This window comes from Notothenia rossii (genome assembly GCF_949606895.1).
Source record: "Notothenia rossii genome assembly, chromosome: 5".
Lineage (NCBI taxonomy): Eukaryota > Metazoa > Chordata > Actinopteri > Perciformes > Nototheniidae > Notothenia > Notothenia rossii.
Window position 1 is genome coordinate 82,553,670 of NC_136903.1, and position 27,476 is coordinate 82,581,145.

Below are 27,476 nucleotides of genomic sequence, written 5' to 3' on the forward strand. Positions count from 1 at the left end.
ACCTCACCTAACTTCTTCATTTGTTTACTGCGGTTTTTTTCTGCGGGAAGAGTTTGAATAGTAAACAACAAACCTCTGAACAAACTGAATGTGAGAAGGTGAGCTACCCGTAGCACCCGTCCCAATTGAGAATCGCCAGAAACAATACTTGACTCAAGCCTGAGAGAAGAAATAAACACATCTCCTTGAAATAAAAAAGTAGCCAACAATACGTTTTGTTGTCGATTATCTACTGAATCAATTCAAATAAAAAAACAGCACTTTCCTATAATTTACCTGCACATATGTTTTGACTTTTACCTGAGTAGACCTCCTTTCCATACTTTGAGGGATAACAGACTGAGATTGATTGCCATCCCTTTGCCTGTCCTGTTAGTTGTGCTTCACTTAAACAATGCAGACACTTTGATTATTAGTATAAAAAGGCACATTTATAAAGGCTCATTTCACAAATGGAAAAAAGGCCCTGGTAGGAAAAAGCACAGCTGTGAGCAATCTGAATGACGAGGGTCCTGCTGGCTCACTGTCACGCCTCACTGGGACACTTGAATGCAACAGAGCCATCGTTAATGTTATTGGTAACACCTGCGCCTGTCCTTCTATGACAAGTCAAAATGTGTGTAAATGGCCTTTTGGTGACATCACATGGTGACCAGGAAATCTAGGCGCATCTTTGACTTAAGTAGAGGCGTAATTAGATAATAAGTGAAAACACCTGTGTGCACGGCCTTTTTTTTTAATCTTCACCGTGCCCTATTTGTGCTCATAGTTACTGTGGTGCTAAGTTTAAAAAAGTACTTTGAACTGGTTGAATGACAAAGTTTGAAGCCTTTTCCTTTCAAACGAACAATACATCAGGTGATTTGAATGGTAAACAAATCCAAGATAAGAGAGCAAAAAGTAAATAGAGCTGGGTTTTCCATTAGCTCCAATGCTCCCCATCCTGAAGAGTATGCTCAGTTAGAGGTTTTCTCCTTCACTTTACATGCATGTTGTGTATTTTGTTTCCTTATTTTTATTCACTGGAAATAGTGTCCATGTTTTCTTCGTGATTTGTGTCAAAGTGATGACAAATGCAATATGTTAGCACAAAAGAAACAAAAGCAGCCCACATTTGTAGTCTAGTAATACTGCCCAAAAATTCAAAAGGTATGTTGAATTCCACACACAGTGCCTTTTAAAAAGCACGCTGTCACTTCTGAGCACACCCAAACAATATTGCTGCCAGCGTTCACAGGTTCTAAATATGTGAAATTGTCCTTGAACAGTTACTGCTCTTTTGTCTGCCTCTACAGGAAGTTGGTGTGGCCCAGGCTGGCTCGGGGCATCCCTTGAGCTGACTGCTTTGGCACGCTGGGAGCCTGTCGGAGCAGCTCAGTGTCAGACTGCACAGCCCTGCTGAGTCAAGCTGACCATGGAGCCGCCAGACCAGCTGCACTGCCTGATGTGGGCCTTTCTGTTCGGTGACTGATGATGCATTCCTGTTGGGTGCCAGAAGTGTGGCCAGTCTAGCCTGTTTGCGGACTCAACTGATACTGTAGCCTTGACATGGCCAAAAGAAAACCTGCCTGTTGAGTACATATCTCTGTTTGATTTAATCAGCAATGCTTTCTTTTTTTATAGTGTATCCTTAAGGTTAGCTCACCTCTCCTTAAATGATGGGAGTGTTTCAGGTGTTGAATACATTGTTTCCCTGTAAAATAGGATGTCTAATCATCTCAAATGTGTTATGTGTTCTTATATGCTAGTTTTTGTTTGTTTGTATAGTTTCTTAATATTTAGGTGTGGAGAGTTGAACATAAGAATCTCATTATGCAGTTCTGCCTGTTATATGACAATGAAATATCTTGCATCTTGTAATGCTGTTCACTGACACATCACTGGTATTCAATATGTGAGCCATTCCAAAGGTGTGTTAAAAAAAAATGAACCTGGATAAACAATGTGCTTGTCCCAACCACCTGGTCCAGACAGGTGCTATTTCTTTCAAATGTGAAAAAAGTTAAATATCTGTCAATTTAACAAGGCCATGTTCATCGACTGGGGTACAACGTCACGACTTCTTATGTTTTCTCAGGTGGATAAACCAATATCTCGCCTGGTATGATTTATTTTAAAATATTTCCAATTTCGGATTAACACACAGGACTACTTTCTAGAAGCAAAGCAAACTCGTACGTTCCTTTTGACAAACGTTTCAGGTTAATTGTACATTTAATGAACGCCGAACTAATGAGTGCTTGCTCCTGTTTCAATTCAATTCATAGCACAAACAAATTCAGCCCCTGTCAGTTTTCAGAAAGCTTTGTAACATTAAAGGTTAAAAGTTTGAATGGAGTTTGGCGCGTCCTTACCTTGTCTGACAGTTTTCAACCTGACGGCCCCTTTGCAGTTCTTTATCACTGTCTGTATGTCGTACAAGGGTAATCCCGAAATCGATAGGTTTTCCACCTCCAGCAGCAGTTCTCCTTCACTTAATTTTCCCATTTTGTAAAGCACGACATCCTCGTTAACTTGCCCAATGTAGGCAAACTCCCCGTTCTCCGCGCCGCCGCGCAGTGGCACATTTAAGTCACCGCGGGCATCTTTGGAGACGGAGCACTCGTTCACTCTGGAGGTCCAGTGATTTTTCTTTAGCACAGGCTTAGACATTTTAATCAGTTTATGAGCCGACACCAAAAAACTGGCGGGCTCTTCCACTGGTATAAGAAATAGTCACAGCAGTTGTAGTAATTCCTCTCAGAAAGTAGACTTGTATCCGAGTGAAGCGCAGCAAACTTTCCTTCTCTTCCACAGAAACATGAAGACAGTAATGTCCCACCGCTCTCCCGGGTGAGAAATCAAGCCATTCCTGTCTTGCTTTGAAGTCACTCCTTAGTGTGATACTGTTTTCATCATTACATTAACATCCCAGCTGTTCAATCAACATTTATCGATGTCATCTTACATCTGCCACGGTGCCACTCGCGTCTCGTGTCCACTTGGTAAATCCTCTTTGGTTGTTCTTATAAACTCACTTTTAATGTTGTTTCTTTATTTTCTCCGGTTACCAGCGACTGGACTCTTTTCTGTCCGTATCCGACCGGGACTTTATCGGGAGGTTGACACTGTCCTCGGCTCGTTTATCCAGGTACGGTGCTCTCGTGCAGTTCTCTGAATCTCATTACAGGCTGGGCTCTGCTGTGGCGCTGGGAATGTGTTGCTGTTCGTGATGCATTCAAGTGCTGTCGGAACATTCACTGTGGCTGCACTACATTTCGCAAGCCAATACTGTACTTTTCACTCTACATTCATTTGAGAAAATGAGTTGCTAGTTATTTCACAGATTCAGATAATTAACAAATGTAAAATATAAATAAACTACGAAATAAAAAATGCGCTATAGATATAGGTATCCATGACAATAAACACATTAGTGTAACAAAAGAAATAATGATCCAGTAATGTGATATATATTATTCTGAAATGGGACATTACGCACAATAAGTACTTTTACTTTTGATAGATTAAATATATATTTTGATGCCAATACTTTTTTTTTTAAGTGGGGTAGGTCATTTTTGGAGAAACCAGCTCGAGTGTGCTAGAATTTGAAAATACACAGCCGGAAGAAATCTGCTACTTCCTTACAGAGCCCCTCCTCCAACACACACCGAACGCGCACATGACCAATGAGGGCACAAGATAAGTTTGTGCACAGATGGAAGGTTGACAGGCAGGTAGGCCATCCGGTTATTTTAGCCGGGCCAGCTAAAATGATTGGTCGTGCTTCTTACAGTACTACGGCTTCCACAGATGACATTTTTTAATGGATTTTTTGTCAAAGCATTTTTTGTCTTAAGATATTCATTGCTATCGGGATGTTAAGAGCATTCCATGGAATATAACAAAAAGTGTATCTCGAGCCGGTTTCTTAAACTTACCTACCCCACCTTTAAGTAAGATTATGAATGAAGGAATTTAACTTGTAACACAGCATTTTTACATTGTATTATTTTTACTTTTACTTAGGTAAAATATCTGAGTACTTCTTCCACAATGTGGGTTGACATTTTCAATAAGTAGTATAGGCTACTTGATTTTCTTATAATATATATTTTTTTAATAATGTACTTTAGAAGCCCAATGCCAAATAGCTTGATGTGAAAGATGTTCAGATGTGTTGAACACTTACAGTGTTAATTGAATACGAATGACCTGCCTCATTCATTTTTAAAACACACATATTTTGACTTTCATGTTTGAGTATTGAAAATCGGATTCTACAAAGTGTTCATGAAGGCAGCTAAATTACAATTAGCGCATGCGTGCTGCTGATGGTAGAAAGGGCTAACTTGGCCGTCCTTTTTCATAAAATAGCTCCTGGCTTCCCTACATTGAATGCTGATGTTTTTATGTGTTTAGTTCATTGAGTTCAACTTTAAATGTAAAAGGTAATGTGATGTTTTTGTCAGACTTTCCAATGTATTGTGTGTCTCTGTGTTTTTATTTTTATTAAGGAATGTTCTTTATTTTAGCTGATATTTAAGGAAAATGAATGACTAAGACTTGAAATATGGGTTCTGATTGAAATGCTAATTAATAATGACATAGTCAGCCGAGGGTTACACCTGTCAACCTGTCTGACAAGATTCCTGCATTTCAGGCTAGACTGGTGGTTCACCATGTTTTGATGCGGGGGCGAAACCACTTCTCTTCTTTTCTCTACTCATCAACTGATGGATGAAAGTGATTATTAGTCAGAAATGGAGGACAGGAAGAAACCAATTTACACATTTGTAAAACATGTTTATAATCCAAGAAAAAAGGAAAGCATGACAATAAGATACAGACAGTGGGCTAAGACAGCAGGGGATGTACTGTATACACTGCTTGATGGGATCAGATGAGCAGGCCTCTCACCTAGGGAACAGCAGATGAGCTTTTCCCTCACTAAAAATAACTGAATACTCTTAATCTCATGGGAGGAAAAACCATTGGCCTGGATGAGAAGGGAAATAGTAAGTGCACTTTTAACATAGAAACCTACACTGCTCACACATGAAATGCATGTTTACTATTATGTTCACTTCATTGCAGCCCCCTTCGATGGGAAAACTCTTGATTAACAATAAACGTTTACAGAAGTACTTAAACTATTGGCCTCCAATTCTAAGTAATAGTAGTCATGATACAAAACACATACTGTATATCAAAAGTATGTGTAAGAACTTTTCGCAAACGACTCAAAGTTAATGACTCCATATCAAACCATTAAAAAGTATTTCCAATATCAACCTCACCTTAATTAAAAAACATTTAACATAATCAGAATGATGTGTTTGATTGTGTACAAACAAGTCCTTGGTGGTTTAGTGGTTAGGATTTGGCTCTCATCGTCAGCGAACATTTTAGGAAATTCATAATCCAACGTAAGTAGTTTGCTTTAGTGCACATGCTTATTTTAAGGGTTAAAACCAACATTATGCTAGTCTGAACTCCAGTTAGTTGTTTGAGGGTTTATAAGAAGTGAAAACTAGAAGAAGTTTCTGACTTCTCACTGAGATGTGAATGTTTGTTTGTGCATGAGTATGTGCCAGTAACTTCCAACGTGACCTCCAGTATCGAAGCTCCTCTGCCAGCTTCCTGTCACACAATGTCACCCAAATCAGATCGACAGAGCAGACACATTGCCACGGGCCCAACATTTCATATTCCCTCTCCACCCACCATTCAGTCTGTGTGTTTCAACATTTCTTTTTTTGCCAGTGTTTCCTGCCACTATGATTGTCCCTGTCATGTTCTGTCTGTCTTTCACTCTCTTGCACATATTAAAAAAACGCAAATCCCTGCATGCATCCCAAAAGAGTATGATACACACAATCTCATGTGCATGTTGTGTATCGATCACATGCTGTCTTTTTACAACCATACATTGTAGTTTATGATGTCACTGAGTAATACTATACAGCAATACAAGACCTACATGATAACCTCATCCGCGCAGCACATGTAGTGCATGTCCGTGTTGATCTTGAGTCGATATGTACAAAAAATGAGATGAGCTCTAATGAAAGCGGTTCTTTTACATTATTACTTGCTGTCATTGAGCTGTTTTGTTATGACAGCATATGTAATGAGGAATGAGAAGGACCTGGACATGAACGAGTAATTCACATAAACTATAATCAGCCACCATTTCTATATACACCTGGTGGAATCACTGACAAGTAGTGAAGTTGTGAACCTAATAGCCACCAGTAACTTTGGGTCTACATTACAACAAGAAAACACACAATAAATTAGCTTTTGTTATGTCAGGACTGGAGGCAGAGCAGTGTCGAACCAAATACAAGATTCAAACAACATATCTTTCATTGCACGTAAACAGGCAAGGAAAAATAAAAGCAACAAATCTCTCTAACACACATAAAATACAACAACCGCCTCAATGGGACAATGAACAGCTGACAATAATGAACAGAAAACCAGAATTTAAATACATGAAGAACTAATCACAAGGACAAGACACAGCTGGGGAGGGAAGTCAAAACACACCAGGTGAACAGAATCAGGTAATCAAACAGGAGGGAAAACACAGAGACAGGAAGTAAAAATCAGACATAACACAGGGGGTGAACTTTTTATTAACTTTTAATTATATAAATATTTAAATGTAGTTATCAAGCATTATTCATTATATTTAACACAACAAGAAACTGACGTACAGTTACATAATATTTTTGATGGACTGGATTCTTTGTGATGAAACTTCAACGGAAGTAATGTGTTTTTCAAAGTCATTAATGAAAATGAAAAAAGTCATAAATCAAAGTCACATGGAGGTTTGGCCTATCTTATAAATTACCAATATTGACTACGCCAGAAATACTATTTGCGATCCTATATATAAGTAACAATGTGTAATGAGCTGGCAAAGGACCGACCTTGCATTTTAAATCTAAACAAAGTGGCTTAGCGTTGTGAATAAGAAGAATTTCATTAACAGTAATCTACTTTTGTATTGACAAAGCATTTTAGCTTTAGTGGCCTGGCTCTAGGAAAAGCAATTTCAGATTGCTAATCAACAAACAGTATCCTGTATCAATTGTAAATAATTTGGGACTAATAATAAGCAAAGCATTTCTTATTTAGATATGTTTCAAAATCTGCATCAGGTGTGAGGAGCATAGGATGGAGCTTTTTGGAAAAAGTAAGATGGTGAGAGAAACATTGACAGATAGATAAAAGTAATGAAGAATAAAGAAGGAAGAAACAGAGGAAAAGGTGATCAGAATTAACCGTGCCTGTCATGAATGTAGAAACACAGAGGACTGCATAATGTGATGTTGTGTGAAACCTGACCTTTAAACACATCCATCCTGGCAGGAACCTCTCTCCTTTTTACTACAAGCCAAATCTCAAAGGTTCATTCCGTTTGGAAACTTCCACAGCTTTACCTCTTACATTTCACATTTCAAATGTTAATGTTTTGGCCATCAGCGTTTTTTCTATCAAATGACATGCAGGGAATTTCAATAAATGTTTAACCAAACAATTTCTTTTTTTAGTTTTAGCAACTCTAATGGTTCAATGTAGCCGCAAAACCTAAGGGCATGTCTATTTGAGCTCATGCTTTTATGAATGAGATCAAAGTGTGGTATCACCATCCTCTACAACAAGAGACACACCATGTGCTTTAATGGGTCACAACCTAACAGTTGGTGTATTGTATATGTGCGTGTGTAATCCTAAAACCTGCAGGCCACACATGACGCGTGAGATTGTATTAACGCCTCATTTTGCACATCTGAAAGGCAGCGTGTGCATTATTCACAAGTCATTAAAGCCATGTAAACTTTTCAGAAGCCTATCAGTGCATCATAGCATGACTCCGAAAGTGGCCCCTCGCACTGTAAAACAAAAGATGTTTCATCACGAGTCATGTTCGGTGACCCATGACTAAGCTCTGCTCTTCACTTAACACAAGCTCTGTCAATGAGCAGGGTCATTTTTTGCTTTAGATGTCACGTTAATCTACTTTACCTCTGTGCCCTGATAATGCCTCACTCATTATAATATCCACAAAGCGTGAGAGGGAGAGAGAGAGAGAGTGAGGGGGGGGGGGGGGGAAGAGCAAAAATCCTTCTTTTAACTAAAGCAGTGCTGCCGAGCTCAGTGTGGCCCCGGCAGATTAGGGATGAATGGCTCGGCACAAAAAGGCCATCAGATTATATGAGTGGGCTGCGGAGAGCTGTAGCAGCACAGGCGATGACAGAGGGCGTTTCATTACAGGGACTATTGAGGTATGGAGTTAGGACTCTACTTTACTGTAAGCTCTGAACAAAAATCCTTGCCATAGTTTTTAAAACTGCATCAGGAGTGAGCCAACATGTTCTTACTCCAAATCCTCACATATCGTCTCTTGGTCAGGACTCCTTAGCATGACTTGGGTACAACTTTGTAAACGTGTGTACACTAAACCACTTAAGGTGGTTTAGTTCACTTTTTTAAAAACATTTCTAACTTTATTGAAGTAAGTTAAGTATGTTATGCAAATCAGTTACGTTTCTACGAAGTAAGTCATCATGGAGTTTGGATTTTACTCGGGATACAAAAAGTGACTTCCTGCAAATATTGTTTAGCTCTTCATAACAGAACAATCTTTCTCCCATATTCCCATTAAAAATACGAGTGGCACTAGAGGCAGCCCTGTACATCCAAAACTAGAGAGGTACGTGGAGCATCATGAGGCGATGTTTGATTTTTTCCTTCGCAAGAATACGAAAAAAGGTACAGTTTTTTAACACTGAGCTCATATTTCAGAATAGATACTACCACCACACGAAGAAAACCCGAGCCAATGAAGCACCAGTATTTTTGTATTACAGTATTGTTTTGTATCAACACTAACCATATGAGCATATGCCCTGTGCCCTGCATTATAGCCTGTAGTAAAACATACAATCGTCGTAACAACAACAAAAAAAGAATACATGGTCAAACCAACAACAGTGAATCCATGCTTTACTTAGCCCATATGCAACGGCGGAAATATATTTCGATGGTTACTTGTCATTGTCCATATGGGCAGTGGGATCGCAGACCCTTAAAGGTAGGTAGTTCTCGGGGGGCTTACACATGAGCAGTTACCTTCATGGAGGCCCCAAAACGGCTGGGAAAGTCTAAAAACTGCTATTTTCAATCCAGTAGGGCCACTGAATAAGCTCCCATATTTGTTGGAGTTTGGAGAAAATGGGCTGAGTGAGCAGCAGAGGATGGAGCACTTTGACTAAGGGCCAAGACAGGAATGGGACATTGAGTGAATTATCCACATTATTCAGCATATTTAACTGCCTAAATTCACGTCAGCACATTCTTAAAGCTGGCTGTGTTCCCAGGCAATAAAGCATCAGCTGGGTCTGTATTCTGCGAATGTTTGGCTCCCCCATAACTATGATGTAGCACAGGGCAGCATGCGCCATCCTGATCTCTTAGTTTAGTTTATATATATCTTTATAGATTCCTACAGATATAAGGGGATATGTCATCTTTTAATCCACTGGGGGACATGGGCATTTATTATCATTCAGGATCCCTTCGGAATATGTGTCCTAACCTTGAGAAGTGTGGTTTCTCTGTTGCTATAACACATACTGTGCATACTCACTCATCTCTACACACTTAGAAACATCAACAAATGAGGCTCTTCCTCCACACTCTGAATAGGAAAAACCTCTCTTATGTTAGCCTGCAGCCCTCAACACATCTCACAACACTACCGTCGGATTTGATGATGCCTTCAGGCGCGAGACATATGGGTCAGGGTGTCAGGAGCGCTCCGAACTGCCCTCCAAAGCTCCTCCCGTCAGCGGGAAACCCAGAGAGGATCATCTCCTTTTTTGGACTGGCAGCCGAGCACAGTTAAGTATCATTTTGTATCTGCATTTCCACAGCCTTGGGGAAGGGATTGATTGCATTTCGATGAAGACTGGTAGAAGTCGTGTTTAAATAACAAGTGGGAAGTTTTGCATGTTGCCTGTTTTTCTTGTATCTACTTAGACTTAATCCTTAACAAGTCACATGCAGTTTGATTTCAGCCTCCGCTTAAACTACAATGTCATTATGGACATTACATTTTGATGAGCATTAATGTTGCATGCAGTTGTATTTGAACACAATAACATGGAATTACGTACTTTGCATACACAATAGCATCAGTAATTATCTTTTAAAATGTGTGGCTTTTAAGAATCTAGATCTTTTTGAAGGATCAAAATGCCACTCTTCAGAGCACTGTCAAAGCCTAAAATTAATGCTTTAAATGTAATTATTTAGAGCAGCTATGATGTAAACAATAATAACAAATGTGTCGCAAGCAATCACCTGAGTCTTTTTCCGACATAGCACTCCTCAACTGCAGTAGCAATGTTCAAAAGTGGCAGCCATGATAATCTGATCTAACTGACAAGGAAATGTGCTTCAATTGCTTCCTTTTTTATATCCTTTAGCATAAGGCACAACGGACCATCCTTTATTAAAAAAGAAATGAATGCAGTCCCTTGATTTCTTGCAGCAGCAACATTAAAAGCAACACGGCAGACACAAGTCAATAGCATACGGTTACATAATTGTGTATTGTAACCCAGCAGTTGTCTTTTCAAAGGTCCATGAATCCTGCTTCATATATTGTCCTTTGATTAGTTTGTGGAATATAATAATAAGTCCTCAGTGTTCATTAAAGTCCCCTATTATACTGTTTTTCATCAATATACCATAGGTCTCAGATATATACAAAACATGTCTCTGAAGTGTTTGGCTCGAAATTCCAAACAGATCATTGCAGCATCCCATAATCCCCTCTGTTTCAGCCCTGTTTCGGGGATAAGGTGTGTGGGGGGGAGGGGGGTGTTACCTTGGTTTGTTATTGGCTAATGGTTACACAAGCCAAAAAAGCATTGTTACATCACAAAGTGGCCAAATCTGATCAGCTCATTTTCGGACAGGTTTTTATAGAAATGGATCAGGACAAAAAGAGAAAGAATATATTTTCCTGAAACTTACTGAATCTCTTTTCACAGAGGGGACACATGTATGTATAAAAGCCATGGAAAATGTAATTTAGCATAAAAGGTGACCTTTAAAGTTTACAATTAAAAGTGATTGTTTTTTTGCATGTTGAACTTTGATAATAACATTAATATTCCAGATAAATCAGCAAAACGTAATTGATTGTAGTTGGTAATACACATTTAGTTCATTTCTATACAGTTAACACTGTGTCACATACAAATGAACCTTAATGTGCTATCATTTCAATATTCATAATTTCCAAAACCTTTTTCCTATTTCCTTGTATTTATTCCTTATTTTACAACTTGTGTTGCTTATTTCCTTCCTTCATTGCTTCCTTCCTTTATCCGTATTCTTCCAAATTGAAGTTGTTGAGATATTTTTTTAAATAGATTGGATATTGGACTTAATTGCAATGTGTCCAGAAACAAGACTCCAAATAAATGCTAATGTTGCGTCGGCTGTTTGTAATATTAAATATGTCAGTGATTAATTTGTTCCTGCTATATTCAAGGGAAAAAAATAAGTTGTAAACGGTTCAAGCAAAATACAAATATCAATCTGACTGAAAACTCATTTCCGTCCCTGTCTACAAGAGCCAAGACATAATTATCATTATGTCCAAACACCGAATTCAAAACACTTCACTTCACAGTGTCCCCTTAAATTGCTGCATAAGTCTAAATCACCTTATTTCTTTCTTTCACACACACCACCTATCACCTCAAGAAGTGCTTCACAGCTTTCATCTCTGAACCTTTGCATTTCAACATCTTAGTCAAGAAGATGCAGGAATGCAGTAAAAGGGATGAAAGAAAAGAGCAAAGGGAGGCAGAGATGGTGATGATGATACATCGTGATTAGCTGGGTATGACTGGGTTAGGTCACGTGTGCCACGGTAAAGCAAGACTGAATAATTCAAAGCAACACAACACAATGTCTGAGCAAACTGTTTCTCTCTCAGTGCTCTGCTTCCGACTCCCAGCTCCACAGACGCACTGCTTGAATAAAACAGAAGCTATAGTCAAGTGGACATTTTAGGGTTAGAGCCCAGCTGTACACGCTGATGATGTTCTCTGCCTGACATGTTCAACTTTCTTACATGTTTTAAGGATAAGTGGGCAAAAACATTAACCATATTATATTCTGTATTTAAAACTCTTATGTTGTGTTCGGGTCTCCCGTGACCCGTTTCAAGTTTTTTGTATCGGAACTAGGCTTCATGATATCCTCCACAACAGCTATACAAACAGTACAAAACTGATTTTGGCAATTTTAGCCAAGTCTGAAGGTCTCTAAAAAAAAAAGTGTATAATTTGGTGTTCGCGTCTGGGGAGACCCAGCAGAATGGTTTTGGGTGACTCGAGGTCAAATTTGGCCCAATCGAGATTCATCTTTGACTTTAGACACCCCCCCCCCCCCACCCCACCCCACCCCCTTCATCAACTGTAACAATAATTTTTCGCAACATGCACCTGGTCTCCCCTCCCTCTGCCCCCCTCCCCCCAGGGGAACTCGACCTTTCTCAAAGAATAATGTACACTAACACTTGAACCTGAACACACACATGCACGTGTGCAATATGTGGTGTAATGTGTTTTTGGGCCATACAATAACATTACAACAGGATTGTACGGTTATGAATGCATAATAAATTAGTTATGATGTAGTTAAAACAATATTGGATGATAGTAATTTTTTTGTTGTGTTTTGGACTTAAATAAATCATGGGTAAAAATTGATCCGCGACCACCATGAACGGTAACAGCTTTCGAACACAACACAAAGGTTAAAAGGACACATCATTTCTCAAACTTTCTGCTTTATCCATTGACTCTCTGAATGTCCGAGAACGACTCGTCTCTTCACAGGTTTTATCTAGATTAAAAGGGGGAGGGGGGGGGGGGGGGGGTGGGACTGCCCTCTCAGTATTAGATTATATTTTTGTTTTATACTTGTTTAAAACTGCATTACGAAATATTTCTAGCAAAGGAAGTGAATTAGTACCAGATGTAAGTTAACACCAGCTAAAAATCTTTACTCATGCGCTGTGGTTGACGTTCTCTACCTCCTGCAGTGATAAAGTGTATTCAGTGTGTGTTAGGCGTGGTTGCAGGTTCAGCGGAGACACACTTCCCCCCACACGCATCACCACCTTGGGTGTGGTCAACAGCCCGGAAAATATTTGAAACAAGAGGTCAAAGGTCGGAGAAACAATGCTCTTCATCTTGTTCCTGATGCAGCAGCAGTTGAACAGACCACTGAAAATCATGAAGCTTGTTTGATAGAAGATTGTAATTTGTTTACAGTTCTCACATGACAGACTGTTGAATAAAGTCAGTGATTTCAAAGCAGCTCTCCAGCGGCCCGTTCCCAGTGGCAGCCTTGAAATACCTGTCATGCTGTCACAGTTTCAAACAAGGCGACCATTGTGTCCAGGTGCTCCTTTGTTTGCTTGAACAAGCCAGATTGTTGGGATAACGGAAGTCCAATGCACACAAAGTGGAGGGAGGGTAAAAGTGGCCTTGGTGAATTCCTCACCACATCAGGCGTGAGACTCAATGATTTTCCACCAATGCTCTGTTTTGGATTTGGTGGGAATTGATTGATTGACACCTTCAAATGTGCTGTAAACTGCCTTTTTTATTTAAGAGGTAACAGAGATTACTTCTACTGCACATTGTGTGTGATATACATTGGTATCAGCTTTCTTGCAAAATGTAACACATATAAGATAAGATAAGATGGACTTTTATTAATCCCTGTGGGGAAATTTAGTAGTTTAACAGCAACAGGGTAAGATTGAAAGACAGGACAGCACAGATTCACACAGATTAATAAAAATAAGGATAAAATCAAAGATGAATGACTATAAAATAAGAAATTAATTCATATGAACATAGATGTGGGGGAAACTTCTGAAGCAATTGGAAACAGTACGCAGAGAGACGCGAGGAGAGCTGGAGCTTTCATTGCAAACACTGACGGTTTATTCAGAGTTTTGGCCGGAGAATTCACAAGACATGTCACGGGCCACGGTTTGACCACACGGTTGAGATCCCAAATCAATTCTGAAGAACCCTCCTGTAGCTCCAGGTTTTAATTACATTACATGTCACTTGTTAGACGCTTTTATCCAAAGCGACAATCCCCACAGGAGCAATTTGGGGTGAAGTGTCTAGCCAGGGACACAACGACATACTGACTGCAGTGGGGTTAGAACTATTAACTAACCACTAACTAACCACTGAACTCACAACCCACTGCACCACACGCCCCCTTTTTAACTAGTTCAGAGTGTAATAATAGACATTCTTAAATAGATAGACTAAACAGCTGAGGACAATGAATCACATTTGTTGTCGCTTATGGTTATGGATCATCTACACCCGGAGAAGGATGTGTTCCAGGTGTCCCACAACAATAACTATCTCTTACCGAGAGTTGCCTGGTCACAAACTGGTAACAACAACAACATGCTAGGGCAGCCCCTCCTTAAGGGAGATAGCGGCTGCCCAAGGTTGGGCATCTGTGTCAGAGTGCAAAAGGTAAACATGTATACAGAATGATTCCCTGACAATATACATATTTGGTCATGTGTACATGATACTCATTGGGATGATTTTTAAATGTTTTATGTGTAAATGTCTCACAGTTACCGTTGTCCCTTAACCTTCTCTATTTCACCCATACTTTTAAAAACACACACAAAGTTTTTTGCTGCGTCCTTGCAGATTTAACAGGGAAACAAGAATGGCAACTGGATGGGATCCAAAGCACACAAAACTAAACGGTCCCTATATTTTCTTTATAGAGTATGCCGCTAATGGCTATTTTCTGTAGCTGAAGCAGAAGGCTTTAAATCAGAGCTTTTAATGTGGTCTTTGTTTGAAACCTCACATCGATAAGACTCCTGTTGTTTAATCAAGCGGTGGTGAAAACATTTGGGTGATGAAAATAAAAGCAAAAATATGGAGGACTAAAGCCGCCAGTATGATAATAAAAACGACATGATTTGATGAATAATAAAATTAATTTAAAAAAGAAAAGAAAATGGGAAGTAAAAGTCACAATTATCAAATCGCAGGTTGATTTTTTCACAGATATATACAGAAAGTCAGTATTTATTTATTTACATTCGTATTCAATGAATTTCCAATTGACTTTTTTTATTATTTATTATCCTTTAATATTCTATTTACGTTTCAATTTTTCATGCATTTGTATTGATTGTAAAATTAACCTGAAAATCATTGGATAATTTAGTCATTTATTTAATACGTGTCCATTTATTATAACGGCAACTTCAGTCCTCCATACATGCCCCTTTTATTTTTCCAGAAAATTGAAGGTGACATGTGAAAACATTTGTTCTGGGTTGTGAGGATATTCTCAACTGGCACGGTTTCAGCCAGGGCACGGAGCAGGTTTTCCTGAGTGTGTAAACTAAAGTGCAGGAAGCACATGGGCCCTGGTGTCGGAGTGCAGGTGGTTCCCCTCTCTCTAACTCAAGCCGAATGGACCCGCTCCATCAAACACTCAACAAAGAGCTTTGTTCCTCAGCAGGGGAAACTGATACAGTACCGCTACATCTGGTCTGTGTTCTGTAAAACAGAAAAGGTGTCAGATTTATCAAGTGTTGAAGAGTTTGATCACAATATGAGTGACTCTGACACCTTGTGAGTGCTCGATGACTGTATGTAAAATCTATTTTTGAAGAAGCACACAAAAAGACTAAATAATCAATGGACAATAATACAAAAATTACAAGGAAATAAGGCAGAATACAAAGATTTAAACTGTGTGAACCTAAATGCACTCATGCACTTTTATACAACATATAGGCCTGCTTTATTTTATTCATTTAACATAGTAAGAAGAAGCTCAACTCTAATATTGGATTTGTTAATGAAGATTGAAATGCACCAGCAGTCGAGTCACATACTGGGCCCTACACAGGCCAAACACACACAAAAACCTTATTGGGCCTATCCAACAGGCAACAAAGAAAAAGGTGCAGCGCAACATTAACAGACGTACAAACAAAATTAAACATGGCCTTATTTATGGAACAGAAAGCATAAGCTGAATTGGACAGAAGAACAAATGCCTCAACAGCAGGGGTCCACGTTGCGAACAGGCAAGGCAGGCAACTCCCCAGAAGGGGTTCCCCAAAGAAGGTAGAATAAGAAGGTCCACAGCAACGACAACATGAAACACCCTTTAATTTACTGCAACTACATGTCGGTAGCCCCCTCAAGGGGTCCCCATGCATAGCGCGCCGTCAAAAGCTCATAATTTCAGTTGCGCTACTCCGCTCCGGGGGGGCTGGTTCGAGGGGCCCCCAGTGAATGTTTGCCTAGGGCCCCCACAGACTCTAGGATCGCCACTGCTCAACAGACCAATCAGACCGCGGCTCCACTCACAGGCCTGCAGCGGCGTGTGGCCCTTTGACCCTCCTCTGTCTGCAGTGAAGCACAGAGACTCGCTGCGTGCCTGAACCCAACGCTGATTAGGGGAAGAGGGAGTCATAAATAAAACTGTTGTATTCGTTGGTTCTTTCTCTGCAGTATGTGTTTGTTGTTGTTGATAAGATGTGTCTGTATGTGTGATGTAAACAGTCAAGTATAGGAGTCGTCTTATATTACTGTAATGTTTGTAAAGCATGGAGCTGAAGTGTTCTGTTGTGTTTAAGAAGGTCAGTCTCATATGTATTTTTTTAATTGTATAGTTTATTGATCCCACATTGTGACATTTTTCTTTTCTTTTTTTAAAGCAGTATGAACAGATTTGTTAGCCACTTGTTGGCGGCAGAACAAGCTGTAAACAAAGCACTGACATATAATCATCTTTAAACGTTCATAGGTTGAACTTTTAACAAACCAGTTGCATATTTACGCATCCAGGATGCAATGTCAGCACTATTTTTAATTTTTGTTTCTGGCAATCTGGTGAATAAGTCCAATTTTCACCTACATTTTAGATGTTGTATTTTTTTTATAGTATTCAATCCCTCCACCTCCATTTCAATTTAAATCATCATGTGTGTTTCAGTAGTTTTTGCTAACATCCTATATCTAGGTTGAAGTAATTCACTCAACAGGCCCTTCTACACCAGCAACAGTTTGCTTTTCTTTTATCCCCTTGTTGAATGAAGCCTTGGCAGAGGTCCAGGAGATGTAGGGAGAGATTGGATGAATTGTCCCCCTGAGAGGGCGGCTGTGGACCGGCAGGGCGAGAGCCTCAGGACCCCGGAGGGCCGTGTTGTTACTATGCTCCAGTTATGTGTGTCAGGCCTGTATAATGTTTCACATCGTGAGGCAGGGGGCTATAGCCCGGGAGAACATTCAACAGCAGGGAAGTGAGCAGTCAGGAAGTGAACAATAATTCAAAACAGAGCTCCCAACAATAGCGGGCCTTCAAATGTGTTGACTTTAAACCATATAAGAAATCCATGCATTCATAGCGTCCCTGTGGATAATATACAGGCACAGGTATAAATGTAGAAAGGTCATGCGTGAGGTATGACGTATTGTGGGGGGAAATATGACTCTTTGGAATATACAGACCATGTTCTGGGGGTATAAGAAGTCTCTACAGAATGTCACCAGTGGAATCCATTGTGACTGACATTAATACAAGCAGACAGTAGTTGCTGTGTTCAATAAATAACAAGAAAACATTTAAAAGCCTCTTTTCAACACTACATGAGGTGCGGAAATCATTTTGAAAAATAGATTACTGAATGAGATGAATCAGGCTCTCAGGTAACTATAATATAACAAGATGCGAGGACTCCTGAAGTGCGATGACTTAGTATAACAATAAACAAATGCAATTAAGGGCAGGTGGGAGGATAGGACAGATGGAACCAAACACAGGACTTTCACACAGGAGATTGCTGAAACCACATGCAACCTGGAGTTATGTCAAAACGTTTTTTTTAACCAAACCACAATCTTTTTCGAAGCCCAATCAAAAGTTTTTGTTTGAATTTATAATGTTAAGCACATTAGGAGCATTAGTTATACACATAAGGCCACCCGTTGCGATTAAAAGTTATGCAAAGGTGGCCTCACCAAGTTTGTCCTAGGCCACGTACATCTGGCCTAGCTCCTCCATTATCTTTGTTTACTTTTAAGGCAGTTGTCATCTGTAAATGTTGAATTAACACTATCTGCTGGGTTGTCCTTTGCCAAACCTTTTTCGGCATTTCCATTGCATGTGTGAAAAGGCAAACATCGCTGAAAATATATCCTAGTAATCCACATCCAACATGGTTGCTTACAATATAATTTTGGTATATGTGCAGTTTTTTATGATGGCATGTATGGCTCTCGCATTGCTACATTAAACATTATCCGTATCAGCATGGACCCTCGTATTTGAATAAATTAGCAAAGTACGTGGGGAATTGAAGTCTTTATATTCTTCTACTTTCCTAATGGCCCAGTTAAACACGACCACAAAGGGGCTGCAAATCCATTTATTTCCACTTTGACACAGCGGCGATTAAATATTTTATGTTATGCTATTTTAAAAAGCGTTAAAGTTTATTCAGCTTTGAAAAGCATCCCAACGGCCCTAAAAGCAACGCTTGCACACACACCCACGCTTCTCGTTATGCTTTTTGTCTAGCTGTGGAAACAAAGTGATCCGACTCAGTGAGCAGTCAGTAAAGTGTGAGCCTTGCTGTGTGTTAGCCAACCCAGTCTCATGGCATTTCGTGTTCACCAACACGATTTTTAATCTATTGATTTGTGTTCACCAACACGATTTCCCCCTTTTTTTCGTGTTGCACAGCACGATTTTAAAAGCAATGTATTTCTATTGGTAGTCTCACGAGTCACGACATTACGTGTTATAGGAAGACCGGAAGCTGTGTGGTTCATAAAAGCATGTTCTTACTCAATATCAAGCCACAATCATTGCTTTTATTTTAAATCGTATAATTTCGGACTTTTGTTGCCGTCTGTGAGGAAAATAAATGGGGCTGAGAGCCTCAGGATACTGAAATCTGTATATTTGTAAATCTTTTTTTCCTTCTAAGTTGTTATTCTTTTCAAAATAACACACTGTTATTTACTCACCAATAACACACAATTATCCTTGTTTTTATTTATTTGTTTAATTCCATAATCTCTGGCTTTTTTGGCGTCCGTCAGGAACTGAATTTCAAAATAAAAAGAACCGGAAACAGACGTAGGCATTTCGAGCGATTACCCAAGATCCTCAGCTAAACTCGCCGATTGGATGTTTTAGTCGCAATGCATGCTGGGATTTGGTGTTTATATGATATGAAATCCGGAATCTTTTTTAAAATAATAAAATAATACTTAATTGCGTGTGTTCTTGCTTTTCTCTTTAAAAGTCATCACATAACGGCATTGTAATACACGGTTCGGCTGCATTAAATATTACAGATCTGCCGTAGTTCTTTATTTATAGAGCCCTGATGAGAAGACCTTTGGAAAAACTGGAAGAAATGCCGCCGAAACTGAAGACTTGACGTGGATCATAAATATATCAACAATTAAACAACATCTTCAATTTTTCTTCACACAATTCGTCTCCTTGCAGTATCAATACTAATTCGGCTGACTTTTACATTTGATCCAATAGGTAACTAGGTTATATTTACACCATAACGGTGCACAGCTGATATAAAAGGACTTGTAGTTTTTAAAGATATTACTGATTTTCTTTGAATATAAGAATGTAAATACTGAGTCTGAAATAGTATAGTAATATGCTGTAAAATTATGTGAAAGCATGAATAAAACTACACATCTTCAGATGTTGTACATACATAAGTGTCCTACACTAATAATACAAAGTTATTATGGCTGTGTGCACCTTGTGTGCACCGCCTAGTGGTTAAAGCACGTTATTGAATTATAGTTTTTATGTGTTATATTTGATTAAAAAAATATTAAGAGTACATACTTTCATAGGGGGAAAGTAGAAGGTATGTGATAGAAATATAGAATATAAAAAATCAAGAAGATACTGTAAGTGATCTCTACAATAAAACAGTTTAGTGCTGGATGTACAAAGATATTAATATGAGGATGTGCAAAACAGAAAAATGAATTAACCTTTATTCAAACATTAAATAATACTTTAGATTAAGGTCTTCTTTTAAATAAGAAAAAAGCTTTGGGGGTATCTACAGATAAATATTAAGCCTGACAAAGTACTTAACGTCTAATATATTGCTTTCCTGCAATGTTGACTATGTTGAAGCACTTATTTTAACTGATATCATACATATGAATTATACTCTTATGTATGTAGATAGTATAAGAAATGTGCAGAATGACAGTTTAATGGTGGTGGTACCATGGTGGTACACACATATTGATAGATGTCTTGTAATGCGCTGTTGAGGAACCTGTGACCCAAGTTTTTCATTCATTGCATACACAGTTGTGTATTATGATATGTCAATAAACCTTTGAAAATCTTGAAATCTTGAAAGGGATAGCCATTATACAAAAAAAACGGACGCCAAAAAAAACAGAGATTATGGAATTAAACAAATAAATAAAAACAAGGATAATTGTGTGTTATTGGTGAGTAAATAACAGTGTGTTATTATAAAGAATAACAAATTAGAAGGAAAAAAAGATTTACATATATACAGATTTCAGTATCCTGAGGCTCTCAGCCCCATTTATTTTCCTCACAGACGGCAACAAAAGTCCGAAATTATACGATTTAAAATAAAAGCAATAATTGTGGCTTGATATTGAGTAAAAACATGTTTTTATGAACCACACAGCTTCCGGTCTTCCTATAACACGTAATGTCGTGAGAATACCAATAGAAATACATTGCTTTTAAAATCGTGCTGTGCAACACGAAAAAAAGGGGGAAATCGTGTTGGTGAACACGAAATGCCGTGAGACTGGGTTGGTGTTAGCAGACCTCAGTTGTTCTGTGTGCTGAGCAGGATCCTCTGCTGTGCTGCGCTGCGTTCACTGTCCTCAACAGGATCTGCCTCTCTCTCTGCCAGCGGCTCCAAAGCTGCAGGTCTTCATTGGCTTTTCTCAGTGATCCAATGTGGCACTGCTGCTGCACTGACTCAGGCATACAGTGTGTGTTTCTGTGCTTGTAAATCCATAAGAAGAGAGGATATTGTGGGGTTTTTTGGGGTTATGACTCGTATGTGTACTTGCTTGAATATAAATATGCACAGACAGGATGTGTGTGTGTCTGTGTGAGAGTTGTGTACTGATGTGTGTGTTGTTTAGGTCTAGACTTGTCACCGTGGCAATGTGAGAGAGTGCGTTATCGCTGGGAGACAAGTTGTCATGACTTGTCTTTTCTTAGAGGGACGGCATTCTCATTATCAGTTTTGGGATCCTTTGGGAAGAAATGTATGCAGACTGGAGACATGTCAGTCCCAATGGCACACTAAACCAGTGTTAACCATTATAATTATAAATAGATAGTTTGGATGTCTTTAAACTGTGGTTGTTTGAGGTATTTATCCATACTCAGTGTAGAGTAGATAAAGTGACACTATTTTTACAATATTTACCTTGCTTTTCCAACGATTAAACAACAAGTAAAACCAGCAATCGCATGTTCTGCAAGGTAAGAAAAAACTGTTTTTGTCAATGATATCTAGTGGCTTTCAGCAAGAGCATGGATATAACAGCTTCAGTTACTCGGACAGGCAGGGCTCCAAAGAACAGACAAGGGGTGCAATTTATTTCTTGTGGTATGCATGTGTGGATTTTTGCATCGAGGTGTGAGATTTAGACTGCTTGGGGTGAGAGCGAAGAAGTCCAGTTTTGGAAAAGTGAGTTACTTAATTAAGTAGGGATGTAACGATATACCGAATATCGCGGTATCGCGGTAAATAAAATTCCCAATACCGTCGTGAGACTGACAAAATCTACCGCGATTTAAAAAAAAATTATAATTAAAAAAAATCTTTTTTTTTTTTAAACACTTTTTTTTTTTTAAACCTTTTTTTAACCAGGTGGTCCCATTGAGATCATCGATCTCTTTTTCAAGAGAGACCTGTCCAACATGGCAGCAAGTGGGTTACAACATGAAAATAAAACAACAGATAACACAAAAGGACATCGTATTTACAGGGCTACATTTACACACCTAGAGACATTGACAAGTACCAACCATATATTTATATCTCGCCCTGTCAATAAGCCTGGCGTTAGACTTTTTCGCTGTCCGTCATTTTGACAGACAGGATCGTAAAATATCCGTCATAATCCCTTATTACCCATCGGATCTGAACAGTTCACGATAGAGCATGCTCGTGAACTGTCAATGGGGGGGGGGGGGGCGGTGTTATGCCGTGTGTGCATGCAGGGCCGCTGCTAAGCTTTTGGGGGCCCTAAGCATAAATAGTCAGGGAGGCCCCCCCCCCCCGCCAAACACACACAAAATCTACTAAGTTCCCACTCAAACATTCGCCTTTTATTTTAAAATTGACATGAAATATAAACATATAAACAAAATGTCAAATACAAAAATAAGTTACAGCTACAACAGCAGAACCATCAGTATAAATATATTGAATTCAGTTGTAGCAGTCTGGCCTGCACTCCTTGCCTCTTTCCCTTCATATTGGCTCCATTATCGTAGGACTGTCCTCTGCAATCATCGAAGGAAATGCCAAGTTCCCTCAACTTTTCCAGAACAACATTTGACAGATTGAGACCTGTCGTTTCGACCACATTCAAAAACCCAAGGAAGTACTCCTTGATGTCTGGCTTGGGTACCAATTCAACAATGCGGACCACCAGGGACATCTGTTCCTTGTGGCTGATGTCCGGGGTGCAGTCAAGGATGATGGCATAATATTTGACTTCCTGGATTTTTTTCACAATGGTTCGAACTGTTTGGGAGGAGACAATCTCTATTATTTCGTTTTGAGTCTGTTGTCCAAGATAGTGCGTTCTGGAAGCCTCATCTTTAATTTTGGCCACATGTCTTTCTGTAACTGAATCAAATTCAGCCAGCAGCTCCACCTCTTTCAAAAAATTCCCACTGTCTTTTTCATAAAGAGTTTGAGAAGAGCCCCTAAAAGCCAAATTTCTGGTGGCTAGAGACAGAGTTATTGAAAACAGCCGTTTCATGACATCTTGCCATCTTTTCTTCTCTGCCTCCATTAAGGCCAGCTCCTGCTGGTCTATGGCTAAATTCTTCCTCAGACGCATATCCAGTTCCTTCCATTTTAACATGCACTTGGTATGGTCTGGGCTACCTTCATGGCCCCTCAAGCGAATGTTGATGTTAGACCAGTCGCCATAGCCTGTTTGTGTCAGCTTTATGGTTTTTGACCCAAACAGCTTGCATGCAAAACAGAACACAGCATTGGTCTTTGGGGAGTAGACAAGCCAGCTTCTTTTCATTTTTTCTCTATTGGGAAGGGATTTAAATTGGAGGTTTGTGTGAAATGCCCTTCCATCTGGGCCCTTTGGAAAAGAGAAATCTGCTGGAACTTTGAATGGTCCTCTTCTTATTATCTCTACCCTGTCTGTGTCTGAAATATTTTTGGGCCAAAGGGCGGGGTCTGTTGGAGATGCCACATTCATCTCTTCGTCATCTGCTTGAAGATGGGTGATGGGTGTGGATAGAACACCTTCTGAGGTGACAGTTGTGTGTTGTGTACCTGAACTTGTGGATGGTACTGAGCTGGAGCTTTCAGACACGTTGGACAGTTGCTGAAGTTGTTCAGGGTGCTGGGGTTGTTGGCTGCTTGCACTGCTTGTGGATGGTTGCTCATCATCTGAATCTTCCTCCTGGCTACGCGTTGGTCCTTGAACATATTTTAGCATTGACCCTGTGAATATTTTTGAAATACAAAAAAAATGTGATTAGCAAAAGCTAAATAAAAATACCAAAACATTAGGGTTTTCTGATTACAAAAATATCATGTCACACTACTCATATTAGAATAAAAAGTCACTCAAAACATCATCATATGCACCATCTTAAGTCTGCTGTTAATCAGTGAACCACTTCATTATTTCATAGCTATCTAGTAGCCTGTGTATGTAAATTCTCAAATTATGGGCGGGATTCTATTTATAGCCTATCTGTTGAGTTATGCTACGTTGTCGAGATGGGCTACCATAGCACAAATCAATAGCATTTTTTATGAATATGGCACTGTTCTACAAGCTAAAATGCTTCTGCAAGTCACACACTATCAAATGTATGATAGAGGAATGCCAGGTGGTACATGACAGCACTTAAGAACACATATTTGAAAAAGGAGAGGTGAAATAAACAAACATGAATATGTCCGTTTTTTGCAATATATATATATTTAATTATTCTTAGCTTAGCGATTTTGCTTGACAGACTTGGAATATGAACCATTGTGCGTTGAGGTAGCACACTTTTTTTAATTTATTATTTATGATTATATACTCTTACTTGAGTAAAATTGTTAGCTACTCAGCCCACCTCTGAGTATTATATAGGCCTACACATATATGTATATATATATATATAATACTCAGAGTAGTATTATATATATACACACATACATACATGTATATGTATAGCATGATCGCTAGATTAGGTTGCTGACGTTAGCTAGCAGCAATATCACTGAAAGTCAGGTTAGCAAAACAATTTGACCAAAAACACGAACTTACCAGCAAGGGATGAACGAGCGTCATCTCTCTGTTTTTTTTTCTTTCTCTTCTCAGCGCCAGATTCATATGGCCTTTTACTTGCCATTCTTCTTCTCTTCACTGTTAAAATCCAGCAATTATCAGGTCTAACTTGGAAAACGTCAGGCAGGAGGGTGCTCCACCACCTGTGTCCACCACCCGTGATGGCGCTGGCGCATCACACCACACCACATATCTCCGATGAAGACTGTACCATTTCAGGAAGGGGGGGGTGTATAGATAAGGTAACACATCTAATTTGCCCAAATTGAGTAATAAAAGGCACACAATTAAGAAAAAAAACGGTGGGCCTGTTCATAACTAATTTATATAATTTATTTAATGTAATAATATAATAACTATCATGACATTTTTTTAACCTTAATTTTGGGGGCCCCCGCCAGGTACTTGAGGCCCTACGCGCTCTGCGTGCTCTGCGTATGCGGAGCGGCGGGCCTGTGTGCATGCACCTCGCGGGACGCGCACAGCGTGAAGCAAAACCTCCCAGACATGTATTGATCTGTATGGCAAATTACGGTTTGGGAACTATATCATTTCCTTTTGGAGGGCATGCATAACACGGCATAACACCAGAGCCTCACTGCGGGGAAACGTTGGCGCTGTTCCGAGTTTGTTCTAATCTGTCAAAATGACAGACTGCTTTCAGATTTTTCCGTCATTGTTAAATAAAATATTCGGTTAACGCGACCACTGGTGTCCCAGCAACATCAGTACCAAGCGAGAGAGTTGTTTCCAGAGCAGGGGATATTGTAAATGCCCAAACACCCCAGCTTATAAATACCTGGAAATGTGGACATTCTCATATTCCTAAAAACCTGTCTGATGATGCTGAGTGAGTGACTAGTGAGTTTGAGTTGAGTTACTTGAAAAACTAAAGTGAAACTTGATTTATTTTATTGCAGGGTCTGATTATTAAATGTCCTTGTTTATTTGTGAGATGCAGTGGCATAAAGAAAATGCTTACTTTGTTTGGTAGTACCAGTAGGTACAAAAACACTGGTTTTCTTGTTCCAGTCTGTTACTGTCACTTTGTTTTTGACACTTTAAAATACTGCTATCCTACAAAAAGGCTGTAAAAATCAGATTTATTATGTAATAAAGAAACATTTTCCGAGTAAAAAAATGTTTTATTGAAAAAAAAAAAAAAAAGATTTTTTTTCTTCTTCCCTTTATTATTCAATATCGCGATAAATACCGTACCGTGGACTTGTTATCGCGATATTATCGTACCGTGAGTTTTTGGTATCGTTACATCCCTATAATTAAGGCACTACAACTACTGTATCGTTCACACTACAGGCATCTTTCAGAGAAAACTGGTGTCTCATAACTTCTTCCTCAGTGGTTTTTCCCCATGGATGATTGTTGCTATTTCATCAGTGCAAAAATAATGAGGCCAGCAGAGACTACGGTTCCCTGACCCAGAGGGGAGATGTTATGCTGTTAAAGTAAATTTGGAGCTGTGCTGAAAATATTTCTGACATGACCCGGGGTCATCCATGTTCAGTCTGTTATGGGGATAAGTGCTTTTTTTGTATAGTAGTGCACGGTATGACGGGAATATAACTTCTCATGACTTGTGTAGTATGCAAAATATAAAGTTTTCATTATGCATGTAGACACATTTCTCTGAACAAAGTGACAAAAGTTCTTAATGGTGAAGATGTTTGTAAAAGCCAGTTTTTAGGTAAAGGCTATCTATCATAAAATCTAATATATTAATTACATTTTGTTATGTCTCAAGGCGATGAAAATGAAAAACATTTGGCAACTCAAGTACCATTAGTTAAACAGGGTAATAGGTCAAATCCACCATTCGGACTGTAACATTTGATTAAAATGTATCTCATGTTTGTATTTTCACAATTGTTATATGCTTATATCCACATCTAATGGCACACATTAGTTTATCCAAGTTTTTAGTTTTGCTACCTTGGCAAAAATATTTCCTTTTGTAACACAAATGGCACCACTTACACTTTGAAACTTGTTGGATGAACTGAAAAATAGTTTATTCTAAGCAGAACAAGCATAAGCAGCCATACGGTAAGGCTGCTGCTTTCAGACAAACAACAATCTCCCTGATGCCTTTGCACGACCCGCCACTGCAGCTTACACATATCGATCTCCATAAACATGCCCATAAACTACCTTTAACACCTCTTGGACCGGAGGCTTACATCGTGCCACCGGGGCCCGGGACTGCAGATTATGTGGTTTATCTAATAACCTCTTGGCAGCATCCGTCCCATCTCTCTCTTTCTCTTTCTATAGATGAGTGGACAGTACTCACATCCCCCATAGGGGCTCTCCTCTGATTTACTACCTCTGTTTGTGCCTCTTTTAGCCACATCCTCCAACCAATCAACCTTAAAGTGGCTGCTAAACATATGGGTGAATAAATGCTCTTTGTTGCCAACTGATATTAATCCTCCTGACACACACGCACACACACCCACATGCAATCTCAGGCACTCCACCCTTGAGTGACAAGGCAGGGCGGAGGCAGCGAAAGACAAGCAACAGACATGTAATGTTCGTGAGAAAGGCTGGCGTGTGTGAGCACTAAGTCGAGTATGTTGAGTATTCATGTTATGTCCTTCTATCAATGTATGCACTTGCTTTTATGTGTCTGCATGTGTAATGTATCTATGTGTATGCTTCCAATAAAAAATAAAGGAAAGATGTAAACAGAATGGTATGTGTTATGCGATGTTATTTATTACACATAATTATTCC

At 39.2% G+C, this 27,476-nt stretch overlaps 2 protein-coding genes across 2 annotated transcripts in view; both read right to left on the minus strand.

Annotated features, from left to right (window-relative positions):
- Positions 1-3,251, minus strand: part of magi1b (membrane associated guanylate kinase, WW and PDZ domain containing 1b) — a 129,580-nt gene extending 126,329 nt beyond the window's left edge. The window contains 1 exon segment of the mRNA XM_079680586.1: positions 2,355-3,251. Within this exon segment, the coding sequence (XP_079536712.1) occupies positions 2,355-2,652 (298 nt within the window). The 5' untranslated portion in view covers positions 2,653-3,251.
- A 19,233-nt stretch (positions 3,252-22,484) lies between these two features.
- On the minus strand, positions 22,485-25,123 carry LOC307041616 (zinc finger MYM-type protein 1-like). Its single transcript, XM_079685073.1, has 2 exons — positions 24,699-25,123; positions 22,485-23,875 (listed from the first exon to the last, which is right to left on the minus strand). The coding sequence occupies exons 1-2, from the start codon at positions 24,781-24,783 to the stop codon at positions 22,590-22,592; spliced, it is 1,371 nt and encodes a 456-aa protein (XP_079541199.1). The 5' UTR covers positions 24,784-25,123; the 3' UTR covers positions 22,485-22,589.
- Between the last annotated feature and the right edge of the window lie 2,353 nt (positions 25,124-27,476).

Coding starts and splice junctions, on each gene's coding strand:
- LOC307041616 (XM_079685073.1), bottom strand. CDS start 24,783: ATGGCAAGTAAAAGGCCATATGAATCTGGCGCTGAGAAGAGAAAGAAA. Junction 23,876..24,698: donor CGCTCGTTCATCCCTTGCTG/GTAAGTTCGTGT, acceptor AAATATTCACAG/GGTCAATGCTAAAATATGTT.